Below are 26,888 nucleotides of genomic sequence, written 5' to 3'. Positions count from 1 at the left end.
CGGCGAAGCACATCTCATCTTTCCGAACTACAAGGAAAAATATTTTTTTTTAAATGTCAGGGGGAAAATGATTTCTTAATTGATATTTTTTATTCCTCCATTTCTGAAATTTGGATTTTATTTCACTGGCCTTTTCCAAAATCTTAAAAAAAAAACAATGTTGCAACCCCCGGCAAATTGTCTTTTTTTCACATCTCCAAGCTATTTTTACATTTTTTTAATTGTTGCCTGCTCGAGCAAAATTCCAAGCTTTCCAATTTTAATTGATTATTTTTCGTTCGAAAATATATTTTTCTTATTGGCTTCTATCAAAATCTTAAGGAGCAATTCCAGGGAATATATAAAACGCTTTTTCGACTGTCTTAAGTCATCGGCTGGATTCTTCGTAGAGGAAAAAAGGAATTTTAGGTTGACTTAGTTCGATTTTGGCCCTAGGCTCCTTTGTTCTTTTCCGAAGAAGCCAGCCGATAACTAAAGCCAGTCAGAAAAGCGCTTTATGTATTCTCACCTTTAGTTTATTTTGCCGAACAAAAAACGCTCAAGATTCGATTTATTTATCCCTATAACATACTTTTCTCATTGGCATAAATTGAAATCTTGAGGAAAGCTGTTTTGTAAATAAAACAATAAATAAAAATACACTATCTGTCATATTTCACAAAAAAGACTCAAAAACCTCAGGGGCGAAACAAAGACCTGAAGCAAGAAAGGAAGAATTATTCTTTACTCTCAATTTCTGAGTGACAAAATGCCAAATCTTTATCCACTAACGAATTTTTCAAAATTCAGGAGACAAATTCAATTTCTTCCCTTTTTGTAATTTGCTCACTTTTTTTCTCTCCCTTCTTAGAGCCCTAATATTCTAATTTTTCGATTAATTTATATTTCTTCCATTTTCTTCATTTTTTCTTTCATTTTTTTTTTTTATCTGAAAATATGTTTTTCTCATTGCCTTCATTCGAACAACATCAAAGCTCCAGAAACGTTAATTTTAGCTCAAAAAAGAAAAAAACTCAATCATATTCCTATGTTTCAAAGCAGACCCATGAAACTTTGTTGCTTTTGATAACCTCAGGAGAAAAAAACTCTCAGAAACGACTGGAAGAAGTCTCCCATACTCTCCTTTTTTCGTATCGAAAATTGGAAATTGTTAATTCATCAAACGGATTTTTCAAATTGCATTAACCCACGGCAATTTCTTGAGAATTTCTTCCCATTTTCTAATTTTTCTCACTGTTGTTTGAACCTACTTCTCTCTACTTGGCGTTCAAATATTCTAATTTTCTCAATTTAATAAATTTCTTTTTTTCGTGATTTACTTTGTTTTGTTTTGGATTTTTTTCGTTTTTTCTTTTTGTAAAACTTACCTGTGCTGTCTGAGATTATCACGCTGTTTGAAATATTTGCCGCACACTTCGCAGGAATAGGTGATTTCGGGCGATTTGTGGGTCCGTTCGTGGATCATTAGATTGTAGGGTTTGGTGAAACGCCGCTGGCAATACTTGCAAATGAACTCACACTTCGGACGCATCTTGCGACGAAAGTCCGACCGGCAGTCATCATTGTCGATTCTCATTACAGCGAACATGGTGGTGGCTTTGTTTGTTTGCTTGTTTCTTTGTTGTTGGCTTAACTGTTGTTCTTGCTTGCTAGCAGTTGTTGTCGTTGTTGTTGCTGTGGTTGATTAAAAGCACACTCTCACAATAAAGAACACAAAAAATGTCACTTGCAATTAAAAGTAAAGAGCAGTCGTTTTATGTCGTCGGTACTCTCTTTTCTCTGGGAGGGGGATTACCAAATGAGATGGTGTGTTTGTTTGCTTGCCGTTGATTAACGGATAAATGTGTTGGTCGGTGTTGGTGTTAGTGTTGCTGTCGTACTTTAATACTCTTTGAGAGTAATTGAGTAATTTCAGTTGTTGTTGTTCACAATTATAAAAAACAAATGCTATTCTCGGGGTTGTCGTTGTTATTGTTCTTTTGTATGAACGTGAAAAAACTTGGTATTAACACTGTTGTGGTTTTAGATAAGACCGCTGTTTGCGGTTGGGTGGGGATTTTGGGGGAGGGAAACTTTGTTTTCCTCCTTATTCCACTCAAACGTAAATTTATGTTATCGATTGTCGGGCGGCGGCACGGTTAATCTCTTCTTGTTTTCCTAGTTGTCCAGCAAAATGATATGCGGTTTATGGCTTAGCTTCCACCGCAACGACGATGATTGGCTGCGATCTGTGGGTTCGGTGTGTGTGGCTTTTCAGCAATTTGTATTTATGGTCGAAAAAATACAAGTCGTTTCTTCTACTTCAACTTCTTTTCGTTCTGGCCAGCTTTTGTGTGTGGCAATATAGGGTGCACCTTAAATAGCTAGGAACGATTTTTTTTTTTTCTTTTTTGATTTTATTTCTTTCGGGCTACGCAGAGAGATAACAAGCGCGTTATGCAGCAGCTGCTGACAGACTGATGTGTTACTTCAAATGGTGATTTAAACACCTTTAGTTTTTACTTTTTTTCTTGTGGCGTTTGGTGGTGTGTTTCAAACACGAAAATACTTTGTTATGGCGTTTGCGAGATTTTTTCTTTCTTTTACTCTTATGGCCAAGGCGACGGCAGTGGCGGTGGTGGTTGTTGCTCAAAGGTGATATTGTTGGTGGATGAATGCCTGAATGGTGGTGGTTGTTGTGGTTTTATCTATGTCCGTTGTTGTTGTTGTTGCCGTCTCTTGAAGATCGTTTTCAATTTAGAAATGTTATTGGCTGTGTGGTGTTGAATGTGGGCGTATTTCGAAATGCTCTATTTTAAACACTTGAAAATATCTGTTTTCGTCTATTATTTGATTGGTGCGTTTTTGAAATTCATTCAGTGTTTTCTTTTCTTCGTTTGGTTTTTTTGTTGTGGGTTAAGGTAGACAAAAACGATCTTGTTCACAAAAATTTCTGAAAAAAGAAATAGACAAGAAATTAGGTTTTTATTAATAAAAAAAATCAGTAACCATTTGTTAGATAGGTAGGTGGGTTTTCTAATTTGGAAATCATTACAATAAAATTATTTTTAACACAAATTTGACGTAACATAACGAATTTGAGCCACCGAATTTATTGAATGCGTTCGATGGTTGGAAGGTGGGTAGCTAGGTATTTGACATAAATATTTTTTTTGAATGCTCCCTTTCTGCTAACACAAATTTTGAAATACATACAAATTTATATATTCCTTTCCTGATTTCTTAAAGATATGTAAGTGAGGTGCACGTGGAAGTAATGCAGGAGGCGTATTTGTTTAAAAATGATTTAAAAAAATTCAAATTGAATTTACGTGCTTATCAATCTGAGTCATGTATATATTTTTGTAAATATTTTTAAAGCTTAGATGCCTATTAAATAATTTTTGAATGGTAGGCAGGTTGATGTGAGGGAAAATTGTGTTCCCAAAAAAATCTTTTAGAGATAGGATCCTCTGTAAATAAAATAAATGAAATAAAATATTGAAATTTCTACATTTTCTTCTTGATTTTTTACAGGAATCCCTTTTCTCGTGTCTAACCACGTGGAAGTGATGCCAGAGGCATATTTACTAAAAATTGAGAAAGTCAAATTGATTAAAAATTGCAAATTGATTTCAAAATTTCCCAATGCAATAATATTTATTTATTTTTTCTTTTTTTTTGGAATGGAGATCACTTTTTGAATTAATTTAAAAAAAATTATTTTGTATATGATTATCGGTAAAATGTTGAAATTTCTATATTTTCTTCCTTGTTTCATAAAGAAACGTCATTTAAGAGTACGTGGAAGATGAAAAAGCCATGTTTTTTTTTTCTCAAAAAAAAAAAAAAAAAATAAATAATAATAATAATAATAATAAAATAAATAAATAGATAAAAATAGAAAAGTAAATGAATTAAAAAATTAAAATTAAAAAAATGAATTAAAGAACGGCAAAAATACTTGATCGAAAAAATATTATTTTTTTTATTTTTCTAAATTTCATTAAACAGTGAATAAAAAAACGTGGTTTTTAAAATAACCTAAAAAATTTAGGCGGATTGTTCATTTTAAGAAATAATTCGACGCTATTATAGATTGCAATAAGCGGTGCTTAATTTCGGAACTTGTAAAGCAAACTAAACAAATATTTCCGTAGCAATGTACAATTTTGGATTATTTCAAATGTATCGAAAACTATAATGGGAATAAAATTCTACCTTCTTTGCGGCATTTGTTACAAGAGTGTGAACAAACGAAGACATTGAGAAATACGCTTTCTTAAAAAACAATTAAAGAAGAGCGGGGTTATTTTTAACTGGCCACACTTTAGACTATCATTATCTTTGAAAATTCAAAAAAAAAGAAATGGTCCATCAAAAAAAAAAAAAAAAAAAAAAAAAAACAAAAACACGTTAAAAATTATTAACGTTAAAAATTATCAGCCAATATTCGATTATTTGAACATATTTTGACTTTTGTTATGAAATTTTTCAAATGTTTGACCCTCTGTGGTGTAGGTTCCTAAGAAATAGGTCAATATTGTCCATTTCGTATCGGACATAATTTGAAGAGAGTTGGAAGCTTATTTCGCTTTCTTTGAGCGTATTGTTTTGCAAAATCTTGAACCCTATGTGGGGGAGGTACCAGAGCAAATTGTCTAATCTCTAGCAGCTTTATAACAGATCTTGTGTTGATCGAAATATTGAGATGTGCCAAGTCTGAATGGAATCGGATGTTAAGTTCGTGGTTTATGAGCTTCATGGGCATTCAAAATGTTTACATTTTGTGGTAGAGGTACCAGAAGCAGTGGACCGATATATCTCATCTTCACAGCAGATCTTGCGTTAGTAGAAATAATTGGATGTGTAAAATATAAAGAGAACCTGATGCTTATTTCGGATTTTATAAAAGTTTTAGTTATTCAAAAGTTTGAACCTTTGTGGGGGAGGTATCAGAAGAAATGGTCCGATCTCCATTATCTTTATAACAGATCTTGTATTGACGGATATATTGAGATGTACCAAGTCCGGATGGAATCGGGTGTTATTTTGGCGTTTTATGAGCTTCATGGATATCCAACAATTTCGACCTCTTGTGGGGGAGGTACCAGAAGGAGTGGACCGATATATTCCATCTTATCACTAGACCTTGGTTTAATAAAAATATTGTGATGTGTGTAATTTGAAGACAATCTGAGACTTATATCACATTTTATTAGAGTTATAATTACTGAAAATGTTGACCCTTTGTGGGGGAGGTACTTGATGGAGTGGACCGATATTGTCCTTTTTTGCACCTGCCCAAGAACTGATGCAAATATTAGGATTTGCAAAGTTGAAGCAAAATCGGATTATCGTTTCTCTTTCTGTGCAGAAAAATATATTTTTTGAAAATTTCGACTTTTTGTGGGAGAGGTACTAGAAGGAGTGGACCTAAATTGCCCATCTCCGAATTCGATCTAAGTTTGACAAAAATATTACGTAAATGTACCAAAGTTTGGCTAAATAGGAAACTCCCTTCGAGAGTTATTGTGCGCACCAGCCAACTAGCCAGACGGACAGACAAACGGACGGACATCGCTAGATCCAAAGAGACCTAGGATCTAAAACCGTTATTTGGAGTCGATCTAGACATGTTCATCAGACTGGAAAATACACATGATTTCAAAACATTGGACATCGTCATATTGCTGTCAAACTTGGCTGAAGTTCGGTAAAATGCTTCTGGTCCCTCAATTACGAAAATTCAAAATTTTCAATAAATAAATAATAATAAATAAATAAAAAATAAATTTGTAATAACTTTATAAAGCATAAGCCAGAAATTCAGTTTGAAACTGTTTCTGAAGGGCCAAAATAGCAAAAATAAAAATTTATCTCCAGGGCATCTACCCATCGTAATCACTACCAGGGGTACTCAAATTTCGCACATAATAATAAATATTTATGAAATTTATAGCAGGTGCGAAAATCGACATTGCGGGTCCATTCCGTTGAGCACCGGTCCTATAAGGGTTAAAAATTAAATTTCATAAATTGTAAAAATTTACCCAGATATCTATATTTCTATTACAACTTGCTCTAGAGTAAAAATATAATTTATTGGTCCACTCAACCGCGTAGCTCCCAAAACTAATAAAATTTTAAAAAAATATAAGTTAAGGCTTAGGGTGTGTTCGATTTGGTTGAGGCTCCATATATCGCAGTATTTAACCTCTGACATAGATTTGATGTAAAAATCGCCAGCATATTTTAACGCTATCTGGGTGCTCCGCCACAAAGGGTCAATATTCTGAATTTCACCATTGCCCTCATAGAAATCAAACAAAGTCGAAAATTTATTTAACGTTTTATTTTTTAATTTTTAAAAATTAGGAATTTTTAATTTTTTTGGGGATGGTTCTACGACTATCAATGACTCTGATGATAGATATTCACAAAAAAATATTGAACAAAATATAAATCCCGGCAAAAAGTTGCTCGCTTTCAGGAACGGGAAGTTGGCGCCCAACTAACAAAACAATTGCCACCTAAATTTAGAAAAATCATGAAAAAATAACAATTTCTTTCTTTTAACAAAAGCTAGGATTTTTTTTTTTCTAAAAATTTAAAGAATCTAGGAAAGGAAGGATATTTTATTTTTTAATTTATTATTTTTTATTTTTTTCCAGATGCTCAATAAAACCATAGCAACAATTAAATTTACATTAATAACAAAACAAAAGTGCTCAAATTTCTTCAGACTAATTGTATCCGAAGCTAAATAAAAATCGTCAAAAATCCCGAATAATCTCAAAAATGTATTTATTTCTCTTTAGAATTGAGTTTTCAGATAAAATATTTGCCTTCATCAAAAATATTTTAAATATTCAATGTTCGGCATTTCTGGTTATTACATTCTTAAATTTATGAAATTTCCTTATCTCTTTTCAACTACTCAAAAAAAATCCCCAAAAAATAATTTAAAATAAATTTCAAAATTAAAACATTTATGACCCATGTCTCAATATCAAATGGCCACAATTTATTTGTTAATATTTTATTTCAGAAAAAGAAAGAGGGTACATGAGATTACAAAACAGGAAGCAAAAAGCCCCGGCAACTGTTTGGCAAATGTCAAACCCTTTTATTTTATGGCAAAGAAAGGGAAAAGAGAGGGAGAGATGAGGGTGATGCGTTGGTGTTATTGTCCCTCTCTCTCTCTTTCTCTGCGCCTGTAAATTGAACATTAATCAATTGTAATTAATCTTGATGTGATTTTTGTTTCACATTAACAGCAACCCAGTGGCCACTGGTCATTTTCCCAAAATTCCAGGAATTTCAAATGAATAGAATGAACGAAAAAGAAACCCCAAATGATTGCTTGCTGTGAGGCTTAATCATCGCATTGCCATATATAATCCGGCAGGATGGGTTCGATGGATATGCGCCAGCTTTAAATTTAATTTTATCACAAAAAAAAGCGCAGCTTAACAATTGCCAGAAGCTTGTTTTGGTCGGAGCGTATAATGAAAGTATCAGTGACAAACAAAAGATGAGGAGAAAAAAAATTCCAGCAGCCTTGGACGGACTCACATAATCCCGCTGATACGAGGCCAAATAACAATAGGTTTCCGCAAAATATTTTTAATGAAATGTGGAAAGAACAAATATTTGTCCTGCTGGCGCTTAAAAAAATAAGGCTGAGCCGATGGCTGGTTGGCAATGCCTTTAATGGCCTTTGGAGAACCGTTTAACATAAATTTTCGAAATTTATAACAATTTATGACATTCATAACAGCTTGTTAAGCAAATCCATAAAAAAATGAAGAAGCCCCCTAAGCATTTGGGTTGCAACGCCCCCGCACCACAGCCCCCACCCTTAACCCCTGAGATGTGCCTCGACTCAGGAGTTAATGTGAGGGTATTTGTTGTTGTGTTTTTTCTCCCCATTCCATCTCAAGGAAGTAGGTAACCTTTTGTCGTTGTTTTTATGCATCTTTTCACGGCTGGATACTTTGGGGGGATTGTCATTGTTTTGGATTTTTTTTTGGGGGGGTTTCTTTATGGCATCTCTGGCCAACAAAAAATTTTTAATGTTGTATTTATAACGACGATTTGCCGGAATGAACTTGACGCATTTACATATTGTTAAACTTGTCACAGCTGGACATCAGCCATCCAGTCAGCAGCCAGCCAGCCAGGTTTGAACTCCGAAAAAAAAGACCAATTTTTTTTGGTTGGATACCTTACAAAAGCGTAGAGTGACTTTGTTATGGTCTCGCAGCGGGATGGATGTGTCCCAAACCTTTCAATTCGTAACGATTCCTTTATTGACAATGACAATAACAAAAACCCAATTTTTAACACAACAACGCCAAGAAAAAAAGCTCCCACAATAAAAACCGGGAACTTGGGATTCATAATCGAAATAATGGTGGTGGCTGGCTGGCGGGCGGATGTTAGCCCAGCAACACCATTAAAACAATGGTGACGCCAAAGACGCCTCAATGCTCAGCTATTCTTTTCATTCAAAACTATCTGAAAAAAAAAACAAATGAAACAAAAATATGAAAATTATGTCCTAACCAGAGCTGAGAACACAAATCATCATCGTGCTCTCCCACAGGAGAACCTTTGTTTCATTCTTCGGGATTCCTGTTATTTTTTCTTTTTTATTCTTGGAGGCCAAAGCCTTTCCAAATGTTTATACATTCATTAGGCCAGGCCAGTCAAGGCAGGCTGTGGGACAAAAGTGGCGTCACATGGTCATTTTGTCGCCGTTAATCATTCGGCTGTTTAACAATAAAACCGTTGAACAGGATGGTGCGCCCCGATGAAATTCCTTTCCTCAAAAAAAAAAAAAAAAAAACTCTTTCAATAGCCACCATCAAAGTTAACAACCCATGGCCCTTTGATAGTCAACCAACAGTTGCTTGAAATGGTGGGTGTTGCTCTCTCTCCCCTCTCCCTCTCGCTCTCTCCTCATAAATTCTTCTGTTCTGTTTTTTTGGTTCTAATAAGCTATGAATTAAATTGTTAGTTATTGTCTATTTAGTGGATAATAACCAACAGTTGGCCGGCAGGTTGTGTGTTGTTCTGTCTTTGCCCCCTTATATCGAATAAAATTATGAATTAACTAACCATTTTTACCGTAATTAAAATGTAAAACAGATGTTCGAGAACCTAGACCTTAATAAATTATTTCGAAAATAATTGGAGGTTATGGTCCGTAGACCAAACAGTAGAACTAGTTATCACTTGGTGCTGTTTCTTATATAATGTTAAAATGCAGTTCAGGTCAATTGGAAGCAGTTAGTAGTTGGTAATTTGACACTTTTCTGGGCGAGGAAGAGAAGAGAGAGAGAGAGGAATTAAACGAACAAGTAAAAAAGCTGTAAATACGGACGGTCATGAATTTTTTAAGTATATTTTAAAGGACATCTGACTAAAAATGGTTCTTATCTTTAAATTATAAATTTAAAATATATAAGATTGTTAACCAAATTAAAAAAAAAATGTTTAAACAAATTCTCCCAAAGAATACTGGATCTATTAAGAAAATGTTTAACAAAGTATTCTTTGGGAGAATTTGTTTAAACATTTTTTTTAATTTGGTTGAGGACATCCAGACCAAAAAATCTTGGGTTCGCAAGGAAAATATGAAGGGTTTGCTGACCAATCTTTTTATTTTATTTTATTAAAATATATATTTTTTTTGGTAATTTGACTCTTTTCTGGGCGAGGAAGAGAAGAGAGAGAGAGAGAGGAATTACGTTTCCAAGGGAAAATATTCTTCTCATAACTAGAAATGCGAAGTAGTGAAAAAAGTGGTCGCTGTTTTTAACATAATTTGGAAAACGAACAAGTAAAAAAAGCTGTATATACGGATGGGCTGAACTTGGAATACCCTCCACCATTTGGAACGAATTTGACAATTTTCAAAACAATAAAATCCGTTAAAATCTTAGAAATACCGAATGTAGCCGTTACGACGACATGGACCTGCATAGATAATTTTTCATAACCCATTACAATATTCAAATAAAAAACTAGAAAAAATACGGTGAATAATGTAGCTAAAATCGTCAAAATACCGAATATAGGGAGGTACCGTTCTATCGGAGCTATATGAAGACCTGGGCCTGCATCGACAATTTTCTGTAACAGGCTGTACTACCCGTAAAGAAGTATAAAATAAGATATTTGAAACAAATCCGGTGAATAATGTCGCTAAAATCGTCAAAACACCGAGGGCTAAACCAAAACGTGAATTTTCCGCCACAGGAGGTAGAACCCATTACGAACTCCAAATACCAATTTTTAGATACCAAAATGTAGAAAATTTTGGCAAAAATCATCAAAAACCCAAGTATCGGGAGGTACCGTTATATCGCGGCCATACGAAAACGTGGGCCGATGTATCTCATCTCATAATACCAACCATCCTAGACACTATACAGATTGCTTTGCCAACTTTTGAAGCTCTACGTCAAATAATGGGGGCTGTATCGTGATTTCAACAGACAGACATACAGATAGACAGACGGATATCGTTAAATCGACTTAGAATTTTATGCTGATCATTAATATATGTATTTTATGGGGTCTACGACTAAGATACCTAAATATCTTAGAAACGGAATGAAAAACCTCATATACTCTCCTTTTTGAAGTGGAGGGTAAATAGATAGCTCCCATATATATCTTCAACCGATTTCGGGTTAATTGTGCCCCAAATTGCCAATATCAGTGCAATTGACCTGCATTTTGGCACATCCGACTGAATTCTGTCTAGAAGCAAGTACATCAAATTTGGAGAAAATCGTTTCAGATATAGCTATAGCTCCCAAATATATGTTTCACCCGAATTGGAGTTATAAGTCTCTCACATGCGTAATATGCACTCCGCAACAATGATCGATGGTACCTGAAATCAGATACAGCTCAGAAAAAAGTGTTTAAAATTTTGTCAATATCGTTTCAGATTTGGATATAGCTCCCATATTTATTTTTACACGAGTTTAGGTTTTTTTTGTGCACCAAATTGCTAACAACAGCCCAAATGGACTGAATTTTGGCACTTCCGACGGAATTCACCCTAAAAGCAAGTGCATCAGATTTTGGTGAAAATCGGTTCAGATATAGCTATAGCTCCCAATATATGTTTCATTCGATTTGGTGTTAATGTTCCTTATATGCGCTCCACAACAATGATGTTTGATACCGGACAGCTCGAAATACTTCTGCCAAATTTTATCGAGATCGGTTCAGATATTATATACCTTTGATATACATCTCGGTTGTTGCTGACCTTATATATAATATCAGTGATTAAGCGGCTCATCAGGTACATTAGATGCTATTTTAGTGGCTAGGCATAGATCAATTTTGGAATTTATGCGTACATCAATTGATGTAAAACTTTTATCATTTATTTATTTATTGTCTGACTGTAAAAGCCTGTGTTTATTGCTTAGCATATAAAAAGGTAGGATTCTTTCCTACGTCACTTGTTTTCCAATTCTTGACCAAAATCGTAGATTTTTTTATGCATTTTATAATTTTTTTTTAATTTATATTAAAAACTACTGTTTTATGTATGGTGGATTTAAAAAAGAGCTTTTTTCAGGACTTCACAGCTATATAAATATATTTAAGATTTTCCTTTAGGAAAATTCGCCCAAAGAATTATTTTTATGACAATATTTTAAAGAAACCTCCGATCAGAAATCGTGCATTTTTGTGTTTATTTTGAATGACTTCTTGTCCAAAAATTATGGATTTGTTGAAAATATTAAAACGGATCTTATGACCAATTTTGTTTTAAATATATGTGTTACTAATTACCGGGGGGAGGCTTCTATAAATATGAATCTATAACATGTAAAATATTAACCATTTAAAAATATTTTTGTAAAATCTATCAAAACGAAGGCTTTTTCAAAAATTTTTTATTTTTTAAGATCAAACCAATTTTTCTGGCTAATTTGTTTTTTTTTTTATTTAATAAAAAAAGATAATGCTAAAAATGCACTGGTATCTGATATTTCAACTGTGCAACAAAGAATAATAGCTACATAATTTTGGACCACGGAATGCTACATAAAAAATCGGAAATCGTTCTTAAAGAATCAAATTTCTTTGATGATCATATAACTAACTCTTACAGTTCATTTAATTTTCTAATTTAAAGTTGTCCTTTCTATTGGTGGGTATACTTGGTGCGGTATTCTGTAAAACTCCCAACTTCCCCTTTACTTATTTTAAATGATATTCTTAATTGAAAATTTCCAGTTGCCTCATAACCGATCATGTTCTTTTACCGCTTATATAAAACCCACAACATAAATGCGTATCTCCTCATTGGAGTCTTGCTGTTAATGTTTTGCCACACATTGAGTCAAAGACAATGATACTCCTATGGCGAGGCCACAACATCCTATGGTACCTCGAGAGAATACTACAAATATTGTTATTGGACTCGAAGCGTGGTGAGGTGGCATTGGCATCAATAATACCACATTAAACACAGTGTTAATCGCATTAATCTCTCTTTTCTTTTTTTTTTGCTTAAAATAATTAGTGTGGTGTGTGTACATACAAGTAAACATACACACACACTCGGGGCCAAAAGTGTTACACACACACACCACATGAGGCCAGAGGAAAGTGTGATCTCAGGGCACACCAAAAAGAGAACAACAACATCTTCAAGTGTGGCCCTTGGAGTTTAACGAAAGGAGTTGAAAATCTTTAATATTTTCCAACAAACGTCACACATGATGGGATTCATATTTAGATCTACTTAAGAAGTGTCTTCTTGTGTGTCTCTCTGGGAGTGTGTGTGTATGTTTTCGGACCATTGTTAATTCTGCATGAAATTAGATTTGCATATATGTATGTCTGTGTGTGTGTGCATGTTTTTGGCTAAGGATTTTTGAAAGTATTTAAAATCGGCTTAATGTGCAAAATGCGTTCACAAACAACAACTGGCCATTACAAATGACTTTTCCTTTTGATTCTCTTTGGCTGGAAGGGACCACCTTCCTCTGCCAAACCCGAGAAGAGAGAAAAAAAAGATCTGCAGGGCGTGAATAAAGCAATTGTTTCCCCAGAATGCCACATTAAAACAAAAAACGTATTACAACAAGCCAGAGTCACACTTTAACACCCTTTTTTTAACAGAGACTTGAAACCAAGGGGCAACAACAACGAGAACAACAATTCAAAGGATCATCCATAACAAGTGATAAAAACAAAAGATTTACAAAACGTTTTTCCTCGCTTTTCTCTTCATTTTTTTTGCCTCAATGTCATTGCTCTAACACGGGGGTCACTCGTTGCTCGCCCAGAGATTTGTTCAATTCTCTTTGGTTTGATTTCAGTTTTTTTGGAGGCGTTTATCGAAGGTGGCAAACGACCATTAAAAAAATCAGTTAGCCCTGAATTGTTACCAATTTCGTGTGTGTGTGTGTGTGTGTGTTTCTTTTTAGACAACAAAAAAAACGTAAATAATGATTAGATTTCTTCAAAACTCCTTCTGTGTTATCTACTCCACTCCAAACCTTGGCTGTGGCCCTTTTGTGTAGTTGGCCTTCATTTGTTAATGGTTCAAAGTGAAAAGGAAATTCCAGGAAATTTTCATTACAAAACAATTAAAGAATTGAAAGAGAAAAAACCGTCCTCGTAGCCAAAATAATAAATTGTTCCCCTTTTTTTACCAGGGCCACTGTGGCTGTAGCGCCCAACAACAAAGAGCCAGGGGTTGTCTCAGTCTTGCTCAAACAAGTTGCTCGTCCTTTTGTTTGATAAGAGAATGAAAGAAGGAGGAAAAAAACAATGCCGAGGCTTCACAGAATCAATTTTTTTTTCTGTGTTACGATTCTAATTGTTCTAAATGTTTTGGATCAACAACAACAACAAAAACAACAACAACACCAAACAAGGACCAGTAGTAACACATTTGACTTTGATCATTTAACCTCTTGACCACTTTTTTGTTCCACATCCCCTTCTCCTTTCTTTTTTGTTGGCATTGTTATCAAATTGTAATCAATTTGAAATTTATAGACCCACATTGCATGACATTCTCAAGTGGAAATTGTTCCTCGGCACAAAAGGACCTGCGTGTGAAAATGTCATCTTGCCTTGACACTTGAAATCTCTTGGAAACTAACAACACAAAACAATGCTGCCAATATTGATGTTCCATTACATTGTTCTATAGTTTTCCGAACAATAAGGGAAACAAAAAAGCCTTGGAGGAGAGAAAGAAAAGAATACAAAAAGAGTACAAAAAGAATAAGGAGAAAAAAATGATTTATGTGGGAATAATTTTATTAGAGTTTAAAAATTAAACAAAATATTCCGCTATTCTTTTGGGTGGGGACATCAGGTCTGGTTTTTTGTTTTCTTTGTCAACTGATGTTGCAACACCCACAAGCGCACTTGATGCCTTTGATGTTGGTTTTGAGTGACAAAAAAAAAATTCAAAAAAGTAACGAAAGTATTTCAAAATATCTGAAAAAGAAAGTGAAAGTTGTAATACGAAGAACAGGATACTGTTAAGATGCGGGCTTGAACACCCTTACTTCAGAGGAACTGTCCCCAGAATTTACTTTCTTTGGAACAACAAGCCTTTAAAAGTATCCATCAGTGCTCAGATCGAACTCGAGAAGAGAGTGAAATACTCGCTTGAGAGGGAGTATTCTTGCGAGTAGAGAATATATATCGTATATACTCTTTTTTTCGTATAAGAGAGAATATGTTCGTTTTGGAGTTGGAGTAGGACTTGCAGATTTTGCCTACCGAGTTCTCTTTAAGGCTTTTGTCACACACCCTCAATCATATGGCTATGAGTATATATTGATATGGTCAAAACGTGCTTCATCGAAATAACCGTTTTAGACCCTAGGTCTCTTTGGACCAAATCCGTTTCAGGACATTTGTAGTCGATCTAAGAGGTATCCGATTTGATCCAAACTTGACACATCGGAATATTATTGTCAAATTTAGATTGAGTTCGGAGATGGGCAATATCGGCCTACTCCTTCTTGTACCTCCTCCACAAAAGTACGAAATTTTCAAAGAAAATAAATTACCTCATAGGAAAAAGAAGCGATAACTTAATTTTCTACAAACTTCGCAAAATTCAAATATTTTCGTCAGTGCTAACTTAGGTGCGAAAATGGACCATATCGGCCCACTCCATCAAGTACCTCCCCCACAAAGGTTCAAAATTTGGAATAATTATAAATCTTATAAAATTAGAAATAAGTGTCCGATTCTCCTCAAATTTCGCACATACCAATTATTTCGCTAACACAAAATCTGGTGTGAAAATAGATTATATCAGAACACTCCTCCTGGTACCTCTCACACAAAGGGTCAACATTTGGAATAATCATAACTCTGTTAAAATGTGAAATAAGAGTCTGATTGTTTTGAAATTTCACACATCCCAATATTTTTGCTAACGCAAAATCTGGTGTGAAGAAAAAATATATCGGAACACTTCTTCTGGTGCCTCCCCCACAAAGGGTCAAAATTTGGAATAATTTTAACTCTGATAAAATACGATATCAGTATCCGATTCTCCTCAAATTTCGCACATTCCAATATTTTTGCTAACACAAAATCTGGGGTGAAGATAAAATACATCGGACCATTTCTTCTGGTACCTCCCCCACAACGGGGCAAAGTTTGGAGTAACCAAAACGCTCATAAAATACGATATCAGTTTCCGATTCTCCTCAAATTTTGTACGTTCTTATATTTTTACTAACACACAATCTGGTGTGAAGATAAAATGTATCGGACCATTCCTTCTGGTACCTGCCCCACAAAGGGTCAAAATTTGGAATAACCAAAACGCTCATAAAATATGATATCAGTTTCCGATTCTCCTCAAATTTTGCACATTCTAATATTTTTACTAACACTAAATCTGGTGTGAAGATAAAATGTATGGGACCACTCCTTCTTGTACCTCCCCCAAAACGGGTCCAATTTTGTATAATCATGAAAATGCGAATAGGCGAAATAAGTATTCTCTTCAAATTTCACATCGCAATATTTTTATAAATACAAGATCTGGTAAGAAGATGATAGGTATCGGAACCTCAGGTAACCTTCTGGAACCTCCCCCACAGAGGGCAACAATTTTAAATGCTTATATCTCTTGTAACTTGTGAAAGAAGTCAGCTCGATTCTATTCAAATTTGATACATCTCAATATTTCTCTCAACTAGAGATCTGACGTGTATATGAAGTTTGTCGGCTCTCTCATTTTCGTACCTCCCCGACAAAGGATACATTTTTGGATTTACAATTATTCCCATGACATGGGTTCTAAGCCCATCCATTTACTCTACAATGACCGAGCTCTGAACATAGCCATTTACCCTGGAGTTTGTGTTCTCTGAGAACACCCCCTTTTCTTTGGAGTAAATGGGGTCTGAGCCTACCCATTTACTCCAGAGTAACTGTTCTCTGAGTTCTCCCATTTACCTTAAAGTACCTGGGTTCTCAGACCTCCCATTTACTCTTGGGTGACTTAGTTCTAAGCCCAGCCATTTATTCTAGAGTAACTGGACTCTAAACCCACCCATATAATCTAGATAAATTCGGCTCAGAATTCAACCATTTTCTCTTGAGTAATTGGGCTCTACCATTCACTCTAGAGAAATTGAGATTGTAGTGCTCTCAGTTTCTCTAGAGTAAGTGGTCTCCTAGCCCACCCAATTCTTATAGATTAACTAGGTTCTAAGCCCTATCAATTGCTGTAAAATAACTGAAATCTCAGCCCACCCATTTACTCCAGAATATCTGGATTCACTGCCCACTTATTTACTCTAGAGAAACTGTGGTCTTAGCCCATCCATTTACTCTAAAATAGCTGGGGTCTTATCCCATCCATTTACTCAAGAGAAACTTGGGTCTAAGCCCACCGAATTTCTATAAAATTTTTAGCCTCTGAACCAACCCAATAGCATAGAGTAACATGGCTTTGAACCCTGCTCCTTTGAGTGACTATCTCCATGCCCCCATTTATTTTGAGTTACTGACTTATGCACCCAGTAGCTTTTAGTAACCGACTTCAAAACCCTGTTACTTTGAGCAGCTTGATTTTAAGTCTAGTTATTTTGAGTATCTCCGAGATCAATTGATTTTCTCAATTACTTTGAGAACATTTTGTGTACTTGACCCTGAGCCGCGAGATTATTAAGCAGTTGATTCCTGAGTCCAGTACCTGACTACTAACTTTTACCTATGAGCCCAGTTACTTAGTGTAATTGGCTTTTGAGACAAATTATTATTGAGAAATTTGCCTCTGAGCCCACTTCATATATCACAATAAAATGTTCCAGTTATTTCTTACAATGTAACCACATCAATACATTCTCATAAGTCATAGTATTTCATTATGTTTTTTTCGTTTGCCGACGTTGGGCCTCGAACTCACAAATTTTTGTAGTCGCATGTGCACATTTTGAGCCTTCATTACTTGGTAATAAGAAAGATAAGCCCTTTGATTTTGTAATTTTTATTTAAAAATAACCCATAATTTTTCCACTACTAGTAATGCTAAAGGTAGTTTGGTAACATTACCTTTTAATTGCATATTCAGGTCATACATCTTCCAGTTTCATCTAGGAGGTGGTCGACCTAAGTGTTATACCCTTTTTCAACTTCCAAATTGTCAATTTAATTCTAAAAGTATTTGTTTTTGTAATTAATTTAAATCACAATTATTTATCATTGATAATTTAAAATACCACTAAACAAATCTTTCCATTAATTTCTTGCAGTGTATCCATGTGTATCTCGATCTGTATGGCAAACAACACACACACCAAAGCTAATAAAGCTGTCTTAACAAAACATTACTCTTCATTTCAATGATGGCAACGATGGTGGTGATGGTGGTTGGGAGGCCAAATACTCATTCCAACAACAAAGATGAACAAAAGTCAACAAACCCACCAATGATAAAGCGTAACACCGGTAGCCACTCAGTCATACGCTCCATTGCTAAACATAACACAGCACACACACACACACTCAACCACACTCATAAAAAATTCAACCACATTATTCAGTTGTGTAATACAAGAGAGTCAAAGAGCCAGGCAAACAACATGGCAAGAGAACATGTGATTTGTTGTAGTTAAATGACAGCATCGTACCGTTGTGGTTACGAAGTACGTGGCCCATGAGTTGTTGCTGCTATCAAGGGCTTTTCCCCCACTACAAAAACAAAAACGACTAACTTAAGGGAGACATAACTAAAACATGGCTACTGTATTTACGCCAGAGAGAGAGAGAGAAAGAGTGAAACAAATCGTATGAGATTCAAATTCAGCGATGGGAGATATGAAACTGCAAATGGATGATCATATAATTAAAAGGTAAGAGAAAAATATATATTTTTTATTTTATTTTATTATTTTTAAATGGACAACGTTAATCAAAGTCATGAAATCACAACAGTTGCAAATAAAAAATGTTGCGTTGTATAAAACTATACATATTTTTTTCCAAAGCTCATGAGCATAAACCACTGATAATGAGAGAGCTTTAGAAGGGCACGATTGTTATTAGATTTTTTTTTTAAATTTCAAATAACAATTATGTCGTTTGACAGCAAACTTAGTTGTCAGATGGTCTTATTGTGCAACCTTATAACTTTAAAAAGATGTCAAACAAAATAGACATTTTATTCGACACTTAAAAAGAATTAATATTGGCTTTATTTAGAATAAACTTTTATAATTTATAAGAAAAACTGTCTTCTTTTCTTTTCGAAGAAAAATGGAGCTGTGGTTCCGACGGTTTAATGATGCAGTTTTCCTTTTCCAGATTCTATCAATTCCTCAATTTTTGATTGTTGGGCATTAGGCTTAAATTTTTATATTCATTTGATACGGTCAAAACGTGCCTTGTGGAAATAATGGCATTAGACCTTAGGTCTGTTTGGACCAAATCCGTTTCAGGACATTTGAAATTAATCTATCGATGTCCGTCCGTCTGTTTGGCTGGCTGGTGCACACGATGACTCTCGAAGGGAATGTCCGATTTGGTTCAAACTTGGTATATTGTAATATTTTAGTCAAACTTAGACTGAGTTCGGAGATGGACAATATCGGTCCACCCCTTCTGGTACCTCCCCCACAAAATATCGAAATTTTCAGATAATACACTTTCTTCACAGAAAGTCAAAACATAACCCGATTTTGCTCTAACTTTGCAAATCCTAATATTTGCGTCGGTGCTATGTTTGGTGCGAAAATGGATAATATCGGTCCACTCCATCAAGTACCTCCCCCACTAAGGGTCATAATTTTGTATAGTTATAACTCTTATCAAATGTGATGTAAGGGTCCGATTATCTTCAAATTACACACATCACAATATTTTTATTAACCCAAAGTCTGGTGTGAAGATGGAATATATCGGTTCACTCCTTCGGGTACCTCCCCCAAAAAAGGTCGACATTTTAAAAAAATATATTTTCTGCACAGAAAGAGAAATGATAATCCGATTTTACTCCAACTTTGCAAATCCTATTATTTGCGTCAGTTCTATCTTAGGTGCGAAAATGGATGATATCGGTTCACTGCTTCTGGTACCTCCCCACAAAGGGTCAAAATATTGAATACTTATAACTCTTATAAAATGTGATGTAACAGTCCGATTATCTTAAAACTTCACACACCCCAATAATTTTATTAACCCGAGGTCTGGTGTTAAGATGGAATACATCGGTCCACTTCTTCTGGTACCACAAAAGGTCGACATTTTTAAAAAATATATTTTCTGCACAGAAAGAGAAATGATAATCCGATTTTGCTCCAACTTTGCAAATCCTAATATTTGCGTCAGTGCTATGTTACGCGAAAATGGATAATATCGATTCACTCCTTCTGGCACCTCCCCCACAAAGGTTAAACATTTTGAATAATTATAACTCTTATGAAATGTGATGTAAAAGTCCGATTATCTTAAAATTTCAGATACCACATTATTTTTATTAACCTAAGGTCTGGTGTGGAATATATCGGTCCACTCCTTCGGGTGCCTCCCCCACAAAGGGTTCAAATTTTTGAATATCCACGAAGCTCATATAACGCGAAATTAACATCCGATTTCATTCAGAGTCGGTACATCTTAATATTTTCTTTAATACACGATCTATTATAAAGATGGTTGAGATTGGACGATTCCTTCTGGTACCGCTCCTACTAAGGGTCAAAATTTTGAATAACCAAAACAAGCATAAAATCCGAAATAAGCGTCCGGCTTTCTTCAAATGTCACACATCTCATTATTTCTACTAATAGAAGATCTGTTTTGAAGATGAGATTTATCGATTTATTCCATCTAGTACCTCCCCCATAGAGGTATTAAAATTTTAATAACAAAACACCGTAAAAATGCGATTATTTTCAAACTTCACACATTTCAATATTTTACTAACACAAGATGTGATATTAAGATGGAATATATCGGACCCCACATTCTGGTATACTCCCCCACAAAGGAATCAAATTTTTGAATATCCACGAATCCCATAAAACCCGTAATTAACATCCGATTCCATTCAATCGTAGTACATATCAATATTTTCTTCAATACATGATCTGTTTTAAAGATGGTAAAAATTGTTATTTCTTCTAACAGAAGATCTGGTGTGAAGATGAGATGCCATAAAAATACGAAATTAGCGTCCGATTATTTTCAAACTTCACATTTCAATATTTTTACTAACACAAGATCTGATATGAAAATGGAATATATCGGACCACACCTTCTGGAATAATTATATCTCTCATAAAATGTGAAATAAGCTGAGGTTATGCATCCGTCGGCAAAAACCGACGACTGATACTTTTTAACTTGTTTTTTCTTTCTATTTTTCTTAAAACTTAGTGCTACAAAAAAATATTGCAAATTTCGTATAAATTTAGTAATTGTTTGAAAATCTCAGCTTCTGGGTTTTAGAGTTGTGACTTGTTACGGCGAAAATCAGTGAAAAAGAAAACCACATAGACACTATCACAAACTCACCACTATGCGACGCATTTCGCCGTTGTCAGTTTATGGGGTTTATTTTGGTGCACTTTTTATAATTTTTCTTTTTATTGTAAGCAATTGAAATTCTATCACCTAATTTTAAATCCGATCTATGACGTTTGCACTATTGTTAAAATTTCCCTATTGTTGATTTTACAAATTCTAAACTTCCAACCCTGCACCCAAACCGAAACAAAGAAAACACCATTTATTTGTTGACACGTTCGAGGGAGAGAGAGATTAGTTTACAATAATTTCTCCACCAAAAACGAACATGAAATTTAGAACTCAACAAGAAAAACTTACCACTTTTTACAACAAATTGATGTCTCAAAAAGTAAACAAAGCACTAAACATGAAAAGAAACACAATGCATTATTCTCCGTTGGAGAGAACAGAACGGGAAAGAAACAACTTCGTTAAGATGTTACTTCAATGAAGACGTTTTAACAACTGACAACTCGGGGCTGACGAAACTAAAAGAAAAATCACTTGACTTGGCCATTGAAAAAGAAGCAGACGTTCTTAAAGAGGAAAGAAACCAAAACCAAAGCTGACAAAATCAATGGAAAGAAACAAACTTGTGCTCATATGTATTTCATAGGACTTCCCTCCCGTTTCCCTTTCCATGCGACGAGTAAACGAAGAAGCAAAAGCACACAGTAGGCCCCCAAAGCCAAACAGCCGCAGCCACATGAAGAACAACAAGTTAGTCTCTTCCCCCCTGTTATAGAATGTGTAACACGCATTCGTGTGTATCTTCTAAACATTCAGTAGCTCTGTGTTTTGAGAGAGAGAGCAAATCGAGAGTAGAGAGACATAAACTACTACCGCTCCTGTGTTAACTCTGTGTGTTGCTGTTACTGTGGGTTTCGTGTAAAAGTAGGAGGTGCTTAACACCAGTAGCCGAAGCTTAATAATACAGATCGTAACAGCAAACACAACTGGGGATTAAGAACCACCATAAACCAAGTAACAACAAGTGTGTATCACGATCACCACCAGCGCTGATCGGTAGAATCGGTTCGTGAACCACTCTCAGCTCATCTTCTTCGTTGACTTCGTTAAATCAGTGCAACTCTCTTCGATGATTTGTTAACTCCAGTAGCAGCCGAAGTTTAGTGTTCATCTCAAGACATTTAATAGACAAACGATTGGTTGAAATTGCATTGAGACGAAGGTGTACTGTCACGATTGGTTTACATGAAAACGGTAGCCGAAGTTTGTGTTACAATCGTTTGTTGTCCGTTGAAAGAGGAGGAAGTTTGTTGTTAAGAGTAATTTTAATAGAGCAATATAATGATAAAATGAGATTTCAAATGAGATGTTTAGGTTACAAGGGAATTTTGTTACTTTCGGAGCGATGTTCAGATATCGGAGTGTGGTGATATTTGTACACATTCGCCCTATGTTATTTAAAATGTGAACTCGTGTCAAGAATTCCAGAATGTCAGAATCGGATCCAAACTAGTGCCCAATGACTATGGAAATGACTGTTTTGACACATTTTGAAAGTTTTTTAATCTTTTTATGGATGGCAGGTTTAAAGGAATTTTGACAACCTTAACTAGGTGTGGTTTGTTGTATGTTCTTTTTTCAAGTAGGGTAAGTGCTCCTATGTTCGGCATGTCCAAGTATTCGGCATTTTTTATATTTAAACTCAAATGAATTGCAATTTTTATAACAAAATGTTATAATAAACCTATAATAGCTTTGAAAATATTGTCAGCAATCTTTGTGTAAAATTTCGTTGAGAAAAATTGATTTTTTTTTAATTTAAGTTTTTTCAGTGGTCGTCCTTCAGCGCGGACGAAAGAATGCATACAATTACTGGAGACGTTCAATTTGAAAGACTCGTAATTATGTTAAAATTAACAAATTTTCGTTCGGAACCGTTTAAAATACTAAAGAACTGTCTAAAGAACTCTTTATATAAGAAAGCTATTGAAAAAACTTTATAAATATTTTTTTACATTTTATGTCACTGATGCCGTCTTCGCCTAAAGAAAAATAATTTTCCTAAAGTCGACATATGGACGGAAAACATGATTTTTTCTGTTATAACTAACTAAACTTTAAAAAAATATAAAATAAATAACTGCCAACATACTCAGGTTCATATTTTTATAGCCACATCCCGGGCCAACCAAAAAAGTTTTTTTTTTTTTGTCTATTTTAACACAGATTAATATAAGCTATCGGTGATGTTTTACTTTTAAATCCAAAATTGGTTATCACTTATTTTGGATTTGTAACGGGTAAAAAATCCATATAACAAAAATATTATAACAGATTTTCACACTTTGCCCATAGTTCTCTGTCGATTTAACATTTTTTTAATTTGGGTAGTTTCACTTCGTACTTCAGATCATCCCGTCGCACCTGTTCGACAACAGTGCATTTCTCTCTTGCAGCTGTAATTTAATTTTTTCTAGTGGAGCAGCGATGTACGCCGGGGGGAGTTTGGGATAAATTACTACTTTTCCGCCATTTTTATACCCCACATCACTAGCCAAAAATCTAGTAACACCTCGAAATATTCCTCCTAGTCCCCAGGATCCTCCTATATCTTATATCAAAATATTAAGGGGTTGATATGGACCAAAAATGAAAAAATTCCTGATTTTGGAGTTGCTCTACTTTTTGCATGATGTAAGATTTTAAGACATTTATCAGAGCTTTTAGCTTTAAATTTAGCATGGTGTAGGCTTATGGTCAGAATTGAACCCTATTGTGTTTGAACAATACATTTAACATAACATAACATTTTCCTGATCGTTCCACACGTCACAATTACGGTTGCAGGACTGTATGGCGTTATTTCCAAAACCAAAATGGGGGCTTTCCAATATAATATTGTGTTGTAGGATATCACAAAGTCGGTCACGCACGACTATAGCATTTGCTTGCTTGTTCTTTTAATTTAAATGGAAAATTTAATTTTTTTGATATGATTTCGAAATGCCCGTCCCTGTAGTGGGGTATGTAAAAAGTTCAGCGCCTAGGATGTTTATTTTTTATTTTCTTGGTAAAAAAAATAGACTTTAAAGGAGTCCTATAGGAAGGATGTCTTGTACCCAAGTCTGATTCTAAGTTTTGATCGAAAGAGTTAAAATTTAATTTTTGGTTCTCAAAACACATTATTCCCTGAATTTAGTCTTATTATCTTCCAATACGTTGGAATTGACTGATGAATGAATACAATTCTCTCGAAGTGAATTGATTCATTAAATTTTGGATCAATTTCAGAAAATACATTCGATATGTGGATTTTGTTAAAAAAAAATAAATATAATAAAAAATTATAATTTCTCGGCTCTTTTTCTATGAAAATATAGTTTTTCCATCAAACAACAAACATTTTTTCAATTAATATTTCATGACATAAATAGATCGAATTAATAAAGATTTGTCAATCTGAAAACATTATTTCGTCTTACGTCTGTTATTATTGCATCCTGGGGAATTAACAATTTTTTATAAGAAGATTTCATTATCTACAAGTCTTCAGAGAATTGGGAACTCTTATTTGATTTTTAATATCTTACACATATACAACTTTAGCAAAAATGGTGAAACAACCATGGTTGGGGTTTTGAGATTTTACCGTAGCGGATAGCATTAAAATCACCTATATTTCGCAAGTACACTTGAATTCTTTTTTTCTATATTTAAATAATTTTAACTTTTTTTTGTGGCATACAGGGGTAAAGTTTAGAAATTCCATTCATGACAATATGAATATAAACAATTCGGAACGAATTCGGCAAATTTCAAAAAGATAAAATCCTTTTAAAATTCTTTAAAAATACCGAATGTAGCCGTTATATTAGGGTCTATACGACGGCGTGGACCTACTTAGGCAAATTTTGTTATAAGCCATTAGAATATTCAAATGCTAAACTTGAAAAAAATCCTTGAATGATGTAGCTAAAATCATCACAATACCGAATATCGGGAATTCCCATTATATGGGGGCTATACCAAAACGTGGACCTGCACAGACAATTTTCTGTCATAGGGTGTAGTATCCATTCCGAACTTCAAGTACCAAATTTGAAACAATTCCGGTGAATAATGTCGCTAAAATCATCAAAATGCCGAATATCGGGAGATACCGTTATATGGGGGCTATATTAAAACGTGGACTTACATTGCCCATTTTCAATACCAAAAGTCCTGCAGACATAATATACATTTGAGTAAAAGTAAATACATTTGAGTAAATTCTCGTATTCGATATCGAAGAAGTTCAGGTCGAAATGAGTTTAAATACGTTCAAAACTTCGAATGTGGCATTTGTTTCTATCAAAATGTTCAATACTTATTTTTCCTCTTTCTTATTTTTCTTTCAAGTTTAATTAACAATTTTTAAATTTATAAAATATTATATTTGAGCTACCTAAAAATAAAATTTAATTTCAAACTCACCTTATTTCTTGGCTTGCAACTTCTGCTTTGGTTAAACTTTCGATAACCGCTTCGCAAAATCGTAAAGTTAGCTTTTAATTTTCTTTTACTTGGCGTTTTATTGATGAGAGGTATTTTAATATTTTCAAACTGCTACCGTATTTGAGTCCTCTACACAACTGCAACACGTTTGAGAGACAAGATCGTTAAACGTGTATCTGGTAGTTGTTATTGATATTCGATTTAATTTTTCTTTTATTATTTTTCTTCAATGCAAACAAAATTCAATTTTTTGTTTGCAATTGAAATTAAAAAACCAAGTTTTTTAATTGTTGTTGTTGTTGCTGACAATTATGTATTTTTTCGTTGATTCACGATTTGTGCTTCTTTTTTTATTTTTTTGATGGTAAAGCGAAAAAAAGACAGCGTTGACGCGCGTAGTTAGGCGGAGAACTTGACTACTTGTTGGTGCGTGCTCGGTGACTGGTAAGAAACTAAATAAGCCAAGCTTCAGTTGCTAGTGAGCAAGTAAAAAACCGTATGCGAACAAGTCGGTATTTCTTCGACTTCAGATTGGTTGGTGTTGTATCGTTCGCTGGAGCTGCCTGGTGTCGGGTACTTTTGTGTTTTGTTTTTGCTTGGTTGGTTGGAGGGGGGCTGTGGGGGGTTCTGCTTAGGAGAGACAGCAGACGTTAATATTATTAATAAAATATATTCCACTTCCGAACGCTTCCGTGCGCAACAGTCAACTGCAAAGTTACGATCGAAATTTCAGCTTAACGGCTGCCTGTGTTGAGCGCGCGAGTGGCTTCTGCTTCTGCTGCCACGATGTTGATGATGATGGCTGGTTGGTTGGTTGGTTGGCTGTTTGGCTGCTTCGATCGTTCTTCAGGCCTGCCTAGTCGCCAGCCAGTAGTAGTAGTTGTAGTGGTGGTGGTGATGGTAGTAGTAAAAGTGTGTGCTTAGGCTCAGCAGCTTTGAAATCTTATGAATTGTTGTTGTTGTTGTACAAAAACAATCAAAAATCACGAAAAGAAACTGATTCACTGATTTCAAAAGTCCAAAAAAAAAAACACAGAAAAACTTCCACGTTCGTCGTTTTCGTATCGTGCCGTAGTCTTATTTGCTGTTCCAAAAATTTCAAATGTTTCGCTCTGTTCGCCGTCGTACACGTTCACACAACGACTCACTTGTGGCCTGATCACCGATCATTACCTTAACTTTGCTCGATTTTGCTTTTGCCTCCTTTTGTGTTGTAGTTGTTGTTTTTTTTTTTTCATATTTGAGCTGGGGCCAAAGTGAGAGGTGCTTTGGGAGCTCTGAGCTAGCTCATTGATTGTTCTCCGTGTTGTTGTTGTTTGTGCTGCTGCTGGTTTGCCTTATTGCCTTTGGTTGTGGCGGTCGGTCGGTTACGGCGGCGTTTGCTCTTGATGGGTAAT

The 26,888-nt window shown here is 34.8% G+C and overlaps 1 protein-coding gene across 1 annotated transcript in view; it reads right to left on the bottom strand.

The window, feature by feature from the left end:
* The window catches only part of LOC101899628 (protein drumstick), a 30,299-nt gene extending 4,013 nt beyond the window's left edge, over nt 1-26,286 (bottom strand). The window contains exons 1-2 of the mRNA XM_005181543.4: nt 25,471-26,286; nt 1,368-2,932 (exon numbers count right to left, since the gene is read on the bottom strand). Coding sequence (XP_005181600.1) covers nt 1,368-1,588 — 221 coding nt within the window. The 5' untranslated portion in view covers nt 1,589-2,932; nt 25,471-26,286. The remainder of the gene's footprint in view (nt 1-1,367; nt 2,933-25,470) is intronic.
* Between the last annotated feature and the right edge of the window lie 602 nt (nt 26,287-26,888).

Source organism: Musca domestica, unplaced genomic scaffold (genome assembly GCF_030504385.1).
Source record: "Musca domestica strain aabys unplaced genomic scaffold, Musca_domestica.polishedcontigs.V.1.1 19, whole genome shotgun sequence".
NCBI classification, from domain to species: Eukaryota; Metazoa; Arthropoda; class Insecta; order Diptera; family Muscidae; genus Musca; species Musca domestica.
The sequence above is the reverse complement of the archived record's forward strand: the minus strand, read 5'-3'. Positions and strand labels throughout refer to the sequence as shown.